This window comes from Tamandua tetradactyla, chromosome 18, assembly GCF_023851605.1.
Source record: "Tamandua tetradactyla isolate mTamTet1 chromosome 18, mTamTet1.pri, whole genome shotgun sequence".
NCBI classification, from domain to species: domain Eukaryota; kingdom Metazoa; phylum Chordata; class Mammalia; order Pilosa; family Myrmecophagidae; genus Tamandua; species Tamandua tetradactyla.
In genome coordinates this window covers 65,887,144-65,906,261 of record NC_135344.1, presented here as the reverse complement: position 1 = coordinate 65,906,261, position 19,118 = coordinate 65,887,144, and the positions used below count along the sequence as shown (strand labels likewise).

Genomic DNA, 19,118 nt, shown 5'->3' with positions numbered 1-19,118 from the left:
ACCAGCCAATGATTTTTGGAGATGAAGGAAAATGACTCCCGTGGAGCTGGAGATGGAATCTAGCAGACGACACCATGTTCACCATGTGCCTTTCAGATTAGAGAGAAATGCTGACTGTGTTTGCCATGTGCCTTTCCAGATGAGAGAGAAACCCTGATTGTGTTTACGATGTACCTTTTCCACTTGAGAGAGAAACTGAACATCATCAGCCTTCTTGAATCAAGGTATCTTTCCCTGGATGCCTTAGATCAGATATTTCTATGGACTTGTTTTAACTGGCACATTTTTCAGCCTCAAAACTGTAAACTTGCAACTTATTAAATTCCCCCTTTTAAAAGCCATTCTGTTTCTGGCATAATGCATTCCAGCATCTAGCAAACTAGAACAGGTGGGAAGAATAGAGACTCTTCAGACATTCAAAAGTTTAAAAATATTTCATCAAGAGCAGACATGAGCTACAAAAAAATTGTTTAAGGAAGACCCCTAAAAAAGAAAATATCATATAGAAACATGAATTTACACAAAGGTATGAAGAGCACCCAAAACGGCAAATAAATGGGTAAATAGAAAAGATAATTTTCTAAATCTCTTTAAAATATAATTACTTACAAATAGATATATATAATTATTTAATGAAAAATAACAACATACTTTGAAATTTATAATAGGTCAAAGTAAAATGTTTGAAACAAAAGCACAAAGGCTGCATGGGATCAAAGGAAATATACTGTTGTTACACTACTTATACGTAAGTAGTAAACACTACTTGATGTAGACTGTGATAAATTAAAGATGCTATACCATTCACCTGTAAGTTACCAATAAAACAACAAAACAAAAATGTATAGTTAATACTCTAACAAAGGAGTTAAAATGGAATCTCATGCAGAAAATACTCAATCTGATATAAGGCAGAAAAAAAATAAAAGGGGAAAAGAAACCAGGCAAGACAAATAAAAAACAAATAAGATGGTAAATTTAACCTTAACCCACACAGGCCCATAATCACATTAAATATAACTGGTCTAAAACCTGACTTAAAACGGCAGAGATTGTCAAAATGTAAGCCATATTTATAAGCGGCCTGCAAAAATCCCTCTTTAAATTTACAGAATAGGTTAAAAGGAAAAGATCAAGGTATTTACCACAGTAACACTAATTAAAAGAAAGTTGGAGTGGCTATATTATTAGACAAAGTAGATTTTGAAAATGGTATACCACCCAAGGAACAAAAAAAGAACAATGAAACAAGCAAATACACATAGGGAAATAAAATAGACTATCTCTCTACCCTTGTACTTTTTAAATTATCTTAGACTGTTGAAATAAAAATAACACTGATGTGATTCTCTATACATATAGAGGTAATGTTTATGACAACTAAATTATAAATGGGAAAGAGTAAAGGGATATAACTAATGTCAAGGCTCCTGCAATTTATTCATAGTGGTAAAATGCCCACAGTAGTAGACTGTGGTGAGTTACATATCTATACAGTGATCCCTAGACTAACCCTTATAAAACACAAACATATACACAAAGAGATATACTTTAAAATAATATATAGAAAATGGAATACTAAAATATATTCAAGTAACTCAGTCAGATAGGTCAGAAAAGACAGAGAGAATCAAAAAACAAAAGGAACAAAGAAAAAAAAGATAAGATGACAGACTTATTACTAACAAATCAATAATAAAATTAAATGTAATTATCTAAATACAAGTAAAATTGGCAAAATGGATCTTTTAAAAAACTGACCCAACTATATGCTGTGCACAAGAAACTCATATAAATAAAATGACATAATTGGGTTAAAAGAAAATCAATGGGAAAAGATACACCATACAAACATGAATGAAAATGCTGGGGGTCCTCCAGGAACTTGGTGGAATAAGGAGAAGCAGAACTCTCTCCTCCACCAAATACACCTAGAAAACTGGCAGAAACTGCCCAAAGCAGTGGTTCTGGGGCTCAGAAGATCAGGGAAGGACCACTGCAACATACAAGGGAGAGTGAGACAAAGAAACAGAAAAACTATGATGGAGAAATTGCAGTGAATGAACTTGACCAGAGCTTCCGGGGCCCATCCACCACCACCAAGGCTGGCAGCTTTGGTTCTGCCTGGTTCTCACCCACCTGGCAGTTGCAGACTGGGAGAGAAAGAGAAGCACTCCCCACCGGGAAAAGAGATGGACACAGCACAGTCCTGATCCAACTATTGGCTGGCAAAGTTGACTCTTTGGGTCCCACACTTATATCTTTCCACAAAGGAGCCCAGAGTGCCTGCGATTCCATTATCTCTACACACAGAGAAACTGTGGTGAGAGACTCAACTCCACCACACCTCACAGCATACATCCCTCAGTCTCTAGGCCAGCACCCTCTGAATGGCCCAAATGACTGCGGCCAACTGGTAGAGACAGTGAAGCTCCTCCCCAGGATCAGAGAGGGATGCAGCATAGCTCTGATGCAACAGATGACCCTCTGGATCGTGAAGCCTTGGTCCCTTCCAGGCAGGAACCTGGAGGGCCTCTATGCCACTGTTTCCACAAACAGTGAAATGTGATGAGTGACGTAACTTAGCACAGCTCCCAGCACCCATTCTCCACTCTCGAGGCCATCAGCTTCTTGCCAGCTGGGACCCTGTCTGGTTGGCTGCTACAGTCTGGGAGAGTTGGGTAAGCCATACAACTCAGGAACAGAGAGGGATGCAACACAGGTCCTACCCAACTGTTGGCAAAATTGGACTGCTGAGTCCCAGAGCCTGGTTCTTTCTGGATAGGTGCCTGCAGCTGTGGTGCCATCATTTCTGTCTGCCTCAGAAACAGAGAAAACAGAGGGCTAAAAATACCTTATATCATTTGTAGGGCCATGGGCAACAGGATGCCAGAGTGTCATCTGCTCGTACGCTGAGAAAGTGCACTCTTGGGAAGCTAAGTTCCAGTGCCCTTTGGAATTGGCCTGTACCCTCAGTGTGGAAAACTTGGCCCTGTCTTGGTTAGGAAATACTGATGAGCCAGGTGCAAAGAAGACTATTAACACAAGCTGAATCAACAATAAAATCTTAGATGAGAGGGAAACCAACATTCAAAATAATCTTATCAAGATAATCAGATGTCCAAATACCAGCAAAAATTCTAAGCCAAAAAGACACAGCCAGGCAAAATGATCAAATTGAAAAAGTAGGAGATACAGAATTTGGAACTAATCAAATATATTCAACAAATTCTCCTAAATAATTTCAACAAAATGGCTAAAGAGATGAGGATAGTAAAAAGATAGCAGAAGAGCATAAAGAAGAATTTGAAAGAATACATAGTAAAACACTATCATACCGAAATAAAAGGAACCATAGATGAAAGTAAAAATAAACTACATGGTAGGATACAAGATTAATGTACAAAAATCAGTACTGTTTGAATGTAGAAGCAATGACCTATCAGACAATTATGGAAGAAATTCCGTTCAAAATTGTGACGAAAAGAATCAGATATCTAGGAAAAAGCCTAACCGGAGAAGTAAAGGACTTATACACAAAAAACTACAGAGCACTGCTACAAGAAACTAAAAATTATCTAGACAGATGGAAACATATTTCATGCTCATGGATAAGAAGGTTGAATGTCAATAAGATGTCAATTCTATGCAAACTGATCTACAGAGTCAATGCAACACCAATCAAAATCGCATCAACCTACTTTGAAGATGTAGAAAAGCTAGTTATCAAATTTACTTGGAAGGGAAAGAGACCCCGAATAGCTAAAGATATCTTTAAAAAGAACAAAGTGACAGGACTATCAATTCCTGATTTTAAAGCTTATTATAAAGCCACAGTGGTCAAAACAGCATAGCATGATACTGGCACAAAGCTAAAAGTATCGACCAAAGGAACAGAAAAGGGTGCAGAGATAGACCACCAAATCTTTGGACAACTGATCTTCAGTAAGGTCCCCAAATCCACTGAACTGGGACTGAACAGCCTTTTCAATAAATGGGAACTGGCTATCAACAGACAAAAGAATGAAAGAGGACCCCTATACCTTATACCCTATACAAAAATTAATTCGAAATGGATTAAAGACATAAATGTAGGAGCTGGTACCATAAAACTTCTAGAAGAAAATGTAGGGAATAAGCTTCAAGATTTAGCAATAAGCTAGTTTCTTAAACTTTACTTAAACTTAAACTTTACACCTCAAGCACCTAAAGGGTGAAAGGAAGAAAAATAATAGATAAATGGGAGCAAGATCAAAAGCTTCTGTGCCTCAAAGGACTTCCTCAAAAAGGCGAACAGGCAGCCAACTCAATAGGACAAAGTACTTGGAAACCACAGATAAAGGCCTGATATCCTGTGTTCATAAACTATACAGCTCAAAAACAAAAGAACTAATATAAAATAGGCAGAAGATATGAATAGACACTTTTCTGAAGAATACAGATGGTTAAAAAGAACAAAGAAAAAACAAATCCATCAAGGTGGCAGGTTATAAAATTAATGTTCAAAGATTATTAATGTTTCTATACATAAGTTATGACCTAACCCAGGAGTCAATTAAGGAAAAAATCCTATTCAAAATAGAATTTAAAGAACTAAGTATCTAGGAATGAACTTAACTAGGGATATAAAGGACTTGAACACAGAGAAGTACATAACATTGTTAAAAGAAAACATAAATAGGTGGAAAGACCATGCTCATGGAGTATGCTCATGGCTAGGAAGGTTAAATGTAGTTAAGATGTCAATTCTACACACACTGATTTACAGATTCACTGCAGTACCAATCAAAATTCCAACTACCTACTTTGAAGACTTGGAAAAGCTAGTTATCAAATTTATCTGGAAGGGAAAGAGACTCTGAATAACTAAAAACATCTTAATAAAGAAGAATGAAGTGGGAGAATTAACACTACCTGATTTTAAAACTTATAAAGCCATACCCAGTGGTCAAAACAGCATGGTACTGGCACAAAGACAGAAGTATTGAGCAATGGCATTGAATTGAGAGTGCAGAAATGGACCAACAAATCTATGGTAAATTAATCTTTGACACAGCCCCCAAATCCACTGAAACAGGACAAAATAGACTTTTCAATAAATGGGCATGGGAGAACTTGTTATTAATAGCCAGAAGAATGAAATAGGACCCTTACCTTACACCCCAAACAAAAATGAACTCAAACTGGATCAAACACCTAAATATAAGAATAAGTACCATACCTCTCTCTCTCTAAGTCAACACAGCACGTGAACTCACTGCCCTCCTTCCTCTATGTGGGACATGACTTCCAGGGGTATAAACTCCCTGGCAACGTGGGACAGAACTATTGGGATGAGAGGGAACTTGGTATCAAGGGACTGAGAAAATCTTCTCAACCAAAAGGACAAAGAGAGAAATGAGACATAATAAAGTATCAGTGGCTGAGAAATTTCAGAGTCGAGAGGTCATCCTGGAGGTTATTCTTATGCATTATAAAGATATCCCCTTTTTAGTTTATGGTGTATTAGAGTGACTAGGGGGTACCTGAAACTGTAGAGCTGTGTTCCAGTAGTCATGTTTCTTGAAGATAATTGTGTAATGATACACCTTTTGCAATTTGACTGTGTGGTTGTGAAAACCTTGCGTCTGATGCTCCTTTTATCTATGGTTTTATTTCTGGATTTTGAAGGGTTTATATATGTATAACCTGGAATTCAAGATAAGAATGAAGCCAATTGGGTTGGAATTAAGGTAATTCAGAATACAGAGGTAAGGAAGACATTGCCTGTATTTTAGAACTTCACCTACTCTTTGAGACCAAAGGAAGAAAGTTTTACTATGCTCGGAACCTAAATTTTCTGCAGCACATAATCTATCTCAACCTGTATGGATAGATCATTTAAACAATCCAAACACAGGGAGCCGAGAATAAGAATGAGAGCCTTTAATCCTATACAGCTTAATGTAATGCCTGGATATAGCCCAGATTATAGCAAGCAGATAATCAAAACATATTGGCAAAGTCCCTGGAGGGATGGGAGAAAAACTACAGAACTATTAAACTTTACCACTGGGGAAACCCCAGATACCACACCAAACATTAGGGACATCCAAATCAATAGGCCAAGCCTCTGATCTCAAGGCTTACTATTGTGAAGCTTATCTATGTAGTAGAGAAGCTTTGGCTACATATAAGTATGCCTAAGAGTCATCTTCAGAGGATCTGTTTTGTTGCTCAGATGTGGCCTCTCTCTAAGTCCAACTCTGCAAGTGAAACCACTGCCCTCCCCACCTACGTGGGACATGACATACAGGGATGAAAGTCTCCCTGGCGGTGTGGGAGATGATCCCCAGGGATGAGCGTGACCCCAGCACCGTGGGATCAACAATGCCGTCCTGACAAAAGGGGGAAAAGAAGTGTAACAAATAAGGTATCAGTGGCCAACAGAGTTCAAATAGAGTCAAGGGGCTACTCTGAGGTCACTTTTAGGCAAGCTTCAGTTACACATTGCTACCTATCATAAGTTTTCAAACCCCAACCAAAACCATTCCTGCCAATCCTAAAAAATACCTAGTGCATTATATAAGATTCTACAAAGGTTCCATGCGCTAGGTTAACTTTCCAGAAACATACAACCTCCAGATAGGTCCCTAGACAAGATAAGTCCTGAACTGCAGAGTGGCCAGCCTCTCCAGAACATCAGCTAGTTGAAACCCCCTATCCCATATTAGTGACAGCTTGTTTCAATATGGAAAAGTTAAAATGGGAATAGCCCAAATACCCCTAAAGAGTGGGAGAAAGATCAAAGATGACAGTGGAGTTATAGAGAAGGTCGGGTTTAACAAATGAGTATGATTGCTGAATTATATTGATATTTCTTTTAGCTCCAGTACCTTACAGCAGCTAGAAATAAAAACCTAAAATTGTGATTATAACCCACACCAAATTCTGAAATCTGTTCTACAACTAATTGTTGCAATGTATTTTGAAATTTATTGCTTTCATGTATATATGTTATTTAAAGAGGAGGCGGAATATAACAGAGAAGATAGGATTTAACAAATGAGTATGACTGCTGAGTCATTATATTGTTATTTCTGTTGTTCCCCAGTGTCCTGGAGCAGCTAGAAGAAAAAACGAAAAATCATGGAACTGTAATGCAAACCAAACTTTAAATTCTGTTCTATAAGTACTTGTTTAAATGTATTTGGAAATTCATTGCTTTTTTGTATATATGTTACATTTCACACACACAAAAATTTTTAATAAAAGCACAAGAGATATTATCATTAGCTATTACAGAAATAAGAGTCAAGACGACAATGAGGTATTACCTCACATCTATTAGAATGGCTGCTATTAAGCAAACAGAAAACTACAAACGTTGGAGAGGATGTGGAGAAAGTGGAACACTTATTCACTGTTGGTGGGAATGTATATTGGTGCAACTGCTAGGAAAAACAATTTCGCTATTCTTCAGAAAATTAAATATTGAGTTGCCCAATACCCAGCAATACCAATATTCAGTATATATCCAAAGAGCCAAAAGCAGTGACATGAATAGACATTTGCACACCAGTGTTCACAGAGGCACTATTCACAATTGCTGAAAGATGGAAACAATCCAAGAGTCCATCAACAGACAAGTGTATAACAAAATGTGATATATAGGTACAATAGAATATAATGCAGCAGTAAGATGAAATGATATTCTGAAGCATATGACCACGTGGATGAACCTTGAGGACATAATTCTGAATGAAATAAGCCAGACAGAAAAGGACAGATATTGTATGATTTCACTGTTATGACTCTGGTAAAGGTAATCTCTGAGGTTACATTGTAGAATATCACAGACTTAGAGGTACACAGAAGCTGGAGACAGAATGGCTACCCAATGGAACCTAAATGCAAGGGAATGGAGAGACTTGGTGGAAACTAATCAGTGGGGTTATCAGTAATACTGTCATATTGAAGGTTAATATGACTGAAAGAGGATGTATAGTACCATGTATACTGCTGATTAAATCAACAATTATAAGTAAGGTCTCACATGAACTATTTCAAAGATTGGATATTGGACAAAGAATCAATAGTAGAGGGGTATGGGGAAAATTAAAAATGCATGCTATGGCCAGTAATTAGAAAGACATCAACAGTAACACAGCACTCTCAGGGGCAACAAACTGCATGGGGGCAGGGGGAGTGATAAGGGAAACTTTTGATTTGATAATTAGTGACACTGTGTATGTCAGTTCTTTGTCACTATGGAAAATGAAAATTGCCTACAATCGAGAATGCTGCTGATAATACAACCAAGCGAGGATACTGTAAGACATGGTTTGTTTATTTTGGACATTATCCATGATGCCCACCCAATAGAGGAGGAAGCCAAACGGTACAATGACTGAGAAGCAGAATGGCAAACTGTGATAAATTTATATTGTGAAATATGGTGCAGCTACAAAAAGAGAGTGCACTGAGAAGCACACAACGAACTGAATTAATCTTGAGGACAGTGTGTGTGCAAAATAAGTCAGAAACAAATGAGCAAATATGCTAAGATCTCTTTCAGAAAATATTTCTAAGAAAATTGGAACCTAGATTGTAAGCCCTTACAGCAGCCATAAGTTCCAGAAATGGAGGGCTGCAGCCATGAAAGTTAGCATAGTTATACATAACAACAGTTAAAATAACTGAAAAATAGATCAGATCTCAATTACAGTTAAAAACAAAGCCAATCTGGCTAGGACTAAGGAAAATCAGAATACAGGATAAAAGATGATAGTGCATACACTCTAAAACCTAAATTTTCTGTAACATAATCTAAATCAGACTGTCTGGATAGTACATAATCTAAATCAGACTGTCTGGATAGCACATTTAAACAACTCAAACTCTTGGCATCCAAAACAGCAATGAGGCCTTGTAATTAATTCCATATAGCTTAATGTAACACCCGATACATTTCAGACTACAGTGGGTTGATAATTAAAAAGTATTGGTAGAGTCCCTTGAGGGTCTAAAGGAAAAAATACATATATGGAACTATTAAACTTTCTCATCTTTTAAAGCCCTGAGTACCCACTCAACCACTGGGGACTCCCAGGAAAATAGGCCATATTCTTGATTTTGAGGATTGCCCTTATGAAACTTATTTCTGTAGGGGAAAAGTTAAGAGTAATCATACGAGGTCTAAGAGTTGCTTCCAAGAAACCACTTTTTGTTGCTCAGATCTGACCCCTCTCTCTCGAGTCCAACTCTGCAAGGAAATCATTACCCTCCCCATTCTGTGGGACATGACATTTAAGAGTAAAAATTTCTCTGACAACATGGGGCCTGACTCCCAGAGATGAGTCTGGCCCTGGCACCATGGGATCAGCGATGCCTTCTGGATGAAAAGGGAGAAAAGAAAGCAAGGAATCAGTGTCCAAGAGAGATCAAATAGAGTTGAGAGGTTATTCTGGAGGCTACACTTATGCAAGCTTCTGTGAGATTGCATTTATTGCCATGGTTTGTTAAACCTCAACCAACATCACTTCTGTTAATTCTTAAGAACACTAGGGCACAAACTGAGACTCTATATAAGTTTCATGTACTAAGTTTGCTTTCCTGGAACCTATAATTTCCAGACAGTTTCTAGGTTAGATGAATTATAAACAGAGGGACCAGCCTCTCCAGATTATCAGTTAATTACATCTCCCTATCCTTTTGTGTTGACATGAAAAATTCAGAATGGGCACTGCCTAAAAATCTCTATGGGTTGGGAGAAGGATCAAAGATGGAGGAAGAAGTATAACAGAGAAAATAAGATTTTACATTATCTCTGACTATTTAATCACTCTATTAATATGTCTTCTAACCTCCAGTGTTTTAGAGCAGCTAGAAGGAAAAATTTGAAATCGGTGAATGTTAACCCATAACAAACTCTCAAATCTATTCTGTAGCTACTTGTTGAAGTATACTTTGAATTTTTGCTTTTTCTTTGTATATATTTTACATTTTACAATAAAAACATTAAAACATTTTTTAAAAAGGTACAAAAGTCAACAGCAGATTTGCAGAGGTAAAAGGAAGAATCAGTGAGCTAGAGGACAAAGCAACAAAATTTGAATGCAACAAACGGAGAAAAATGAAAAAATATGAGCAGGGTTTTCAGGGAAATGAATGACAATACAAAGTGCACAAATATATACATCATAGGTATCCCAAAAGAAAAAGAGAAGAGAGAAGGTCCAGAAAGAAGAAATATTTGAGGAAATAATGGCTGAAAATTTCACAATTTGTATAAAAGACATAAATATGTAAGTCGAAGAAGCTCTACACACTGCAAACAGAACAAATCCGAAAAGACCCACTCCAAGTCACATACTAATCAGTAAAATGCCAGAAAGAAGGAATCCTGAAAAATCAATTCACCACATATAAAAAAGTGATGAATTTTCATCCAGACACTTTGGAGGCAAGAGGGCAGTGGTAGGGTATATTAAAGAAACTGAAAGAGAAAAATTGCCAATCAGAATTCTTTATCTAGCAAAGCTGTCCTTCAAAAGCAAGGGAGAATTTAAAGTATTCACAGATAAACAGAAGCTGAGTGAGTTCATTAGCAAGAGACCTGACCTACAAGAAATAATTCTGCTGCATGAAAAGATAGGAAAGAGAGGAAAGGAGGAGAGTACAGCAATGAAAACTATTCAGTAAGGGTAACTAAAACAATGAAAAGAGGAAAAACAATAGATCTGACCAATAAAACCCAAAGAATAAAATGGGTCAAAGTGAAGACTGCTTTCACAGTATATTGAATGCTAATGGATTAAACTCCCCAATCAAAAGACAAAGACTGGCAGAATAGATTAAAACATATATATATGATTAAACTATATGCTGTTTTACAAGAGATTCATTTTCGACCCTAAGATACAAACAGGTTGAAAGTGAAAGGGTAGAGAGAGAGAGAGATGCCACACAGAAAGTAATCAAAAACAGCTGAGGCAGCTTTAATCGTATCAGAAAAAAACAGACTCTAAATGCAAAAATGTTAAAAGAGACCAAAAAGGACACTTTTATATTAATAAAAAGAGAAATTAACCAAGAAGAAATAATCATCAATATTTACACACTTATTTAAGGTGCTCCAAAGTACATGAGGCAAATACTGGCAAACTGAAGGGAGTAAGAGATGTCTCTACAATAGCAGGAGACTTTAAAACACCACTCTCTTCAATATATAGAACATCTTGTGCTGGTTTAAAGCTGTTAGGTACCCCATAAAAGGCCATGTGCAATGGGGATAGGCCTATTATTGGGTGGGATCTTTGAATTAGGTTGTTTCTATGGAGATGTGACCCAACCCATTCAAGATGGGTCTTAATCTCCTTGCTGGAGTCCATTATGAGAGGATGAAAGACAGATAAAACTCAAGAAAGCTCAGAGAAGCTGAGAGAGAAATACCCAGACACATTTCGAGACAGTCACTGAAATCAAAACTATGCAAAAGACTAAAAGCTTTCCCTCTAAAATTGGGAACAAGACAAGGATGCCCACTATCACCACTGATATGCAGCACTGTACTAGAAGTTCTAGCTACAGTAGTTAGGCAAGAAAAAGAAATTAAAGGCATTCAAATCAGAAAGGAAGAAGTAAAACTCCCAATTTGCAGATGATATCCTATATTTAGAAAGTCCCCCAAAAAACTACAACAAAGCTACTAGAGCTAATAAAGGAGTTCAGCAAAGTGGCAGGATACAAGATAAACATGCGAAAATCAGTAGTATTTCTATAAACTAGTAATGACCAACCTGAGGAGGAAACTAAGAAAAAAAATTCATTTACAATAGCCATGTAAAGAATCACATTTCTGGGAGTAAATTTAACCAAGAATGCTTTATTAATCAGGGTTCTCTAGGTAAAAGAACCAACATGAGATACCTATAAATACGGCATTTTATAAAAGTTCTCAATCAACTGTTGGGATGCATGAGTTCAGATTCCGTAGGGCAGGCCATGAGCTGGCAACAATGCTGAAGTTCTTCAATGAACTCCCCAGGGGTGTCTGACTGGCTGAAATCATGATGAAAATTCTCTTCTCTGACTGCTGAAGTCATCACCTTTCTTGCAAAAGTCTTTGACTGATTGGATTAAATCTAGCTGACTGGATTCTCTCATTGTGGAAGACATTCCCCTTAGGTAATTGTATATATAATCAGCCATAAATGAAATCAACTGCTGATGATTTAAGTCCACAAAATATCTTTGCAGCAGTGGTTAGACTAGTGCTTCCTTGACTAGTGTGCTGGTTTGAAAGGAAGTATGCCCCCTAGAAAATACATGTTTTAATCAAAATCCCATTTCATAAAGGTAGAATAATTTCTGTTCAATACTGTATGTTTGAAACTGTAATCAGATCATCTCCCTGGATGATGTGATTTAGTCAAGAGTGGTTGTTAAACTGGATAGGTGACAACATGTCTCCACCCATTTGGGTGGGTCTTGATGGTTTACTGGAGTCCTATAAAAGAGGAGACATTTGGAGAGAGAGATTCAGAGAGAGCAGAGCAGAATGACATAGCCACAAGAAGTGGAGAGTCCATCAGCCAGCAACCTTTGGAGATGATGAAGGAACATGCCTCCCGGGGAGCTTCATGAAACAGGAAGCCAGGAGAAGAAGCTAGTAGATGACACCATGCTCGCCATGTGCCCTTCCAGATGAGAGAGGAACCCTGACTGTGTTCACCATGTGCCTTTCCAGATGAGAGAGAAACTCTTGACTGTGTTTGCCATGTACCTTCTCAGATGAGGAGAAATCCTGAACTTCATCGGCCTTCTTGAACCAAGGTATCTTTCCCTGGATGCCTTAGATTGGATATTTCTATAGACTTACCTTAACTGGGACATTTTCTCGGCCTTAGAACTATAAACTAGCAACTCATTAAATTCTCCTTGTTAAAAGCTGTTCTGTTTCTGGTATATTGCATTCCAGCAGCTAGCAAACTAGGACAACCAGTAACTGGGTACCATCACCTGCCCAAAGTGAACCTAACCATCACAGATGTAAAAGGTCCTGGACACAGAAAATTGTACAACACTGCTAAAATCAATCAAAGAAGACCTAAATAAATGGAAGGATATTCCGTGTTCATGGATTGTAAGAATAAATATCATGAAAATGTGAATTCTACCCAAACTGATTTAGAGAATACAAACCCAATAAAAATTTCAACAGCCTACTTTGCAGAAATGGAAAAGTAAATTATCAAATTTATTTGGAAGGATGGGATAGAACAGACCAAAATATCTTGAGAAAGAAGAACAAAGCTGAGGGATGAACACTTCTTGATCTAAAGCATATCAGAAAGCCATAGTGGTCAAAACAACATGGTACTGGTATATAGATAGACATACTGATCAATGCAATCAATTTATGAGTTTAGAAATAGATTCTCACATCTATGGCCAATGATATCTGACAAGGCTAGCAAGTCTACTTAACTGACAGAATAGTTTTTTCAACAAATGATGCTGGAAGAACTAGATATCCAAATGCAACAACAGAACAAAAGAGGACCCCCATCTCACACCTTATAAAAAATTAACTCAAAATGGATCAAAGCTAGGACCACAAAACTCCTAGAAGAAAACGTAGGGAGCATCTTCAAAATCGTGTGGTAGACAATGGTTTCTTAGACCTTACACCCAAAGCAGAAGCAACAGAAGAAGAACCAGATAATAGGACCTCTTTAAAATTAAAACATTTTGTGCTTTAAAGGACTTTGTCAAGGGGTAAAGGCAGCAAATTCAATGGGAGAAAATATTTGGAAATAAATATTGATAAAGGTTTACTATCCAGAATATTAAAGAAATCCTACAACTCAACAATAAAAATATATACAACCAAATGAAAAGTGGGCAAAAGATTTGAAGACGTCTTTCCTAAGAGCAAATACAAACGGTTAAAAAGGCACATGAAAAGATGTTCATCTTCACTAGCTATTAGGGAAATGTAAATCAAAATCACAATGAGATATTACTTCACATCTACTAATGGCCATTATTAACAAAACAGAAAACTACTAGAGAGGATGTGGAGAAATTAGAACACTTATTCACTGCTGGTGGGAATGTAAAATGGTAGAGCCACTGTGGAGGATGGTTTGGTGGCCCCTAAGGAAGCTAACTATACGGTGCCCTACTATCCAGTAATCCAGCTACTTGGATATTTCCAGAAGATCTGAAAGTAGGGACACGAACAGACATTTTCACACTGATGTCCACAGAGGCACTATTCACAATTGCCAAAAGATGGAACTCAGTGTACATTAAGATATGAATGGATTAAAAAATGTGGTATATACATATGATGGATTATTCAGCAATAAGAAGGAATGATGTCCTAAAGTATACAACAATACAGATGAACCTTTAGGACATCATGTTAAGTGAAATAAGCCTGACACAAAAGGACAAATATTGTATGATCTCACTAATATGAATTGATTATGATATGTAAATTCACCGACATAAAATCTATAAAAACTAGATTACCAGGAGAGAGAATGAGGCTCAGGAATGTGGAGCAGTTGCCTAAATGTGCATAATTTTTTACTAGGATGAATTTAAATGAGTAGAAATGGATAGATGGGATGGTGGAACATTACTGTGAGTACAATTAACAGTGTTGAACTGTGAGCGAATGTGGTAGAAACGGGACATTTAAAGTCATCTATGTCATCAGAAGAAAAGCCAGTGGTGAAACATGGGACTGTACAACTCAATAAATGTAGGGGTAGACAATCACTGTGATCAGCAGCACAAATATTAAAAATTTTTTTCATGAACTAGAACAAATGCACAAAAATATTACAAGGAGTTCATATAGAGTGGTACATAAGGGAAAGTGCAACTATCACAAACTATGGAATATAGTCAACAGTAGTATCTTCATATTCTTTCATCAACAGTAACAAATGTTATCACACCAATATGAGGAGTCAATAATAGGGGCAGATAAGTGGTAGGAGATGCTTTGGGCTTTTATTCTTTTGTCCTTTATTAGATATTTATATAAATACATATATACTTTTTAAAGCAATGAATATATTTCAAACTGATTGTGGTGATGAATGTACAACTATATGATGATCTGTGAGTCAATGTTTGTACACTTTGGATGGACTGTACGGTATGTGAATATATCTGAACAAAATTACATTTGAAAAAAAAGGCTGCATTAACTATACTGATATCTGAAAAAATACATTTCAGAGTAAAAAAAATTACCAGGGAAAAAGAGTAGTACTACATAATGATAAAGAGTTAGTTCACAAAGAAGTTATTACAATTGTAAATGTGAATGCACCAGAAGACAATATGAAGAAAAAATTAAGAGAATTGAAAAGAGAAACAGATATATATATTCACAATTATAGCAGGGAACTTTAATACCCCTCTCTTAGTAAAAACCACAAAGAAAATCAGTAAGATAGGAGAAAGACGGAGCAGTATCATTAACCAATGAGATCTAAGTGACACCTATAGAACACTCCACCCAACAGAATACACATTCTTTTCAAGGACACTTTGAAAATTCATCAACATAGATCAAATCCTGGGAATAAACCATGAAACAAACCTCAAAAATATTTTAGGATTTGAAATCATAGAGTATGTCTTCTGACCTTAATGAAATCAAACAATAAATCAATAACAGAAAGAAAACAGGAAAATCTGTTGGAAACATTTGGAAATTAAGCAATATGCTCCTGAACAATGCACAGGTCAAAGAGCATGCTGTAAAAGAAATAAAAAACACACTAAAATGAAAGTGAAAATAGCATATCAAAAACCATGGGAAATGTAGCTAAAGTAGTCCTTAGAAGAAAATTTATAGCACAAAGTATTCATATTAGGAAGGAAAGGTCTCATGTTAGTAATCTAAGATTCTACCTCTAGAACCCAGAAAAAGAATAAAATAAACCAAAGCAAAGAGACAAATAATTTAAATGAAATGGATAAATTCAGCGTAAAACATTATTTAGCAAAATGAACTTAATAAAAAATAGAAAGCCTAAATATTGTTCTAATTCTACTAAATAAATGAAAGCAACAGTGAAATTCCTCCCACATAAAATAGACCAGACCCAAACTGTTTCATAGCTGAGTTCTAACAAATTTGCATAGGTGGTGAATACATAAATTAGTTCCATTGCTTTGGAAAACAATTTGCTTTCACCTTGTAAACTGGAACATTCATCATTAGGATCTACAAATTCCCTCCTATGCACATACTGGAAAGAAATTTTTGCACTATGTACCAGGAAACATTTAGAAAACTATTCATAAAAGTAATGTTCACAATTCCTAAAACTGGCGAGAAACCCACATGCTCACTGTAGGGTTTGAAATTGTTGCACACCCCAAAAAAGCCAAGTGCTTTGACCTAACCAAACTTATGGGGACAGTGATGTTCTATAATCCTTATCCAATATTGCAGAGTGGAACCTCCTGATTACATTGTTTCCATGGAGATGTGTAATACCCAACTGTAGGTATGACCTTTTGATTAGATGGAGATGTGACTCTGCCCATCCAAGGTAGATCTTGATTAGTTTACTGGAGTTCTGGAAATGGGAAGCATTTTGGAGTTCTGTAAAAGCTCAGAAGTAACAGACGCAGATGTTTGGAGATCGAGAGAGAAATAGCTTGAGTGCCATGTAAGGACTCACAGAAATAGCCAGAATCTGTAGAGAAAATATCTCTGGCCCCAAGAGATGCTAAGCTAAGAGATGAAATCCAGAGTTTTGCCCCACAGCAGCTAAGTGTGGACCCACAGATGCTTAAAGAGGATGACACTGGAATCAGAAGCTGGAAGCAATAGAACCAGGAACAAGAACAAGCAGATGCTAGCCACATGCCTTCCCATGCTTCCCAAGACTTCAGACATCAGTTTTGAGTCAAGGTATCTTTCTCTGAATGCCTTAGTTTGGATATTTTTATGGCTAGAACTGTCAACTTGTATCTTAATAAATCCCCTTTATAAAAGTTAACCCTTTTATGGTATATTGCATTCCAGCAGTTTTAGCTAATTAAAACACTCACAGACCGGAGTCTATAAAAATACACTGTGATTTTTTTGGTATATACAAAAGGATATTATAATTAAAAAGAACTACATAATATAAGTACACTGAATGAAACAGAATGTGAGTATGATAGAGGGAGAAGGGTTGGGGGCACATATGGAACCAGAAGGCAAAATAGAGATTAAGACTGAAATGGTATAATTGGGGAATGCCTAGAGTGTACAATAATAGTGATTAAATGTACAAATTTAAAAATGTTTGTGCATGAGAGAGAACAAGTAAATGTCAGTATAGATGGTATTTGGGAAAAAGTACAATCAATAGTAAACTAGGGTTTATAGTAAACAGTAACATTGTAATATGCTTCCACTCAGTGTAACAAAGGCATTATGCTAAAACTAAATGTCAACAGGCTGATACTGGGTAAGGGGTATGGATTCTTTGTGGAAGAAGAGGAAATGTCTTCAGGTATGGTGGTGAAGTCATGTCTATACATTTAATCTGGCTTGTACGATATGTGAATAAAACTGTTTAAAAACGGAAAACAAAAAAAGAACTATAGACCTACAAAAGGATGACATCTCAGTAGGTTCATATTAAATGAAAATGCAAGGCCCTTACAGACCAACATGCAATATCATTACCCTTTTCATAAAATTTTAAAACAAGTAAAATTAGGTAAACATGTTTTTAAAAAACAAAGAAATAGAATTCAGGATAGTGGTTAACTCTGATGGGAAGAGAGAAGATGGAACAAGGGAGATAGACCTAAGATACAAATTAGGGGAAATTGGTTCTGTTGGGTGGTGGATTCTGGTTATTCATTTTACTGTTTTTCAAAGTAAAAATTTAAAGGGCTGTTTCAGTTTGTTAAAGCTGCTGGAATGCAATATACCAGAATTCGGGAAAAAATACAATCAACAGTAAACTAGGGGTTATAGTCAACAGTAGACAGAAACTGAACAGCTTTTAAAAAGGACATTTATTAAGTTGAAAGTTTACAGTTCTAAGGCCGTGAAAACATCCAAATTAAGACACCAGCTAGAGCTTAAACTTTCACTCAAGAAAGGCTGATGCTGTCCAGAACAACTCTGTCAGCTGGAAAGCACATGGCGACTCTGCTAGTTTTCTCTCCTGGCTTCTCGTTTCATAAGGATTCCCTAGGGTTGTTCTCTTTCTGCATCTCCAGCGATCTCTGGCTGTGTGAGCTCCAAAACTTTTTCCAAAATGGTTTCCTTTTAAAGGGCTCCAGTAGACAACCCCACCTTGAATGGGAGGAGACAACTCTCCATGGAAACTACCTAACAAGGTATCACCCACAACTGGGTGGGTCACATGTCCATGGAAACATTAATAAAAAAGATTCCACCCAGCAATATTCAGGGAGGATCAAATAACATGGCTTTTCTGGGGTATACAACAGTTTCAAACTGGCACAAGGACCATGCTTGAATCAATGATGTTTTAAACTAAGAATTATGAATAATCAAATGCTATGAGCCCAATGCCCATTTAAAAAAGGGTAAGGTTCTAAGACATAAGTAATTACTGGAATATTTCAAGACAGCAACTAAAAATACCTTTTCCTATATTCTCCTTCAAATACGTGGAACATATACAAAATTTAGGAAGGGAGGAGCTCATTGATACAATATAATACATAAAAACTTAAACTAATTCAAAACTTAAGAATTCTATCTATTTCCAGATTAGGAGTGGACACTCTCCCAATCTCCACGCAGGTAAGTCTGTTTTCTTTTAGTCTTTTTTTTATTGTAAAATATAACATATATACAAAGTAAAGAAAGAAAAAAAGCAATAATTTTCAAAGCACACTTCAACAAATCGTTATAGACGAGATCTCAGAATTTGTCATGGGCTATTATTCCATCATTTCAAATTTTTCCTTTTAACTGTTCCCAAACACTGGAGACTAGCAGGAATATTAATACAGTGACTCAGTAGTCACACTTGTCTGTTAAATCCTATTCTCTCTGTTACACCTCTTCCTTTTCCCCTGATTCCTCTCCCAATCCCTGGACAATGCCCTTTCTGACT

The 19,118-nt window shown here is 36.6% G+C and overlaps 1 protein-coding gene across 5 annotated transcripts in view; it reads right to left on the bottom strand.

The window, feature by feature from the left end:
• Positions 1 to 19,118, bottom strand: part of SMCHD1 (structural maintenance of chromosomes flexible hinge domain containing 1) — a 211,088-nt gene that overhangs the window by 129,222 nt on the left and 62,748 nt on the right. Inside the window, exon 1 of one of the 5 annotated variants that reach the window (XM_077135876.1) lies at positions 5,526 to 9,989. The exons of the other annotated variants lie outside the window; for them this stretch is intronic. Coding sequence (XP_076991991.1) covers positions 5,526 to 5,557 — 32 coding nt within the window. The 5' untranslated portion in view covers positions 5,558 to 9,989. Of the gene's footprint in view, positions 1 to 5,525; positions 9,990 to 19,118 lie in introns of those variants that run through there. 5 annotated transcript variants of the gene reach the window in all.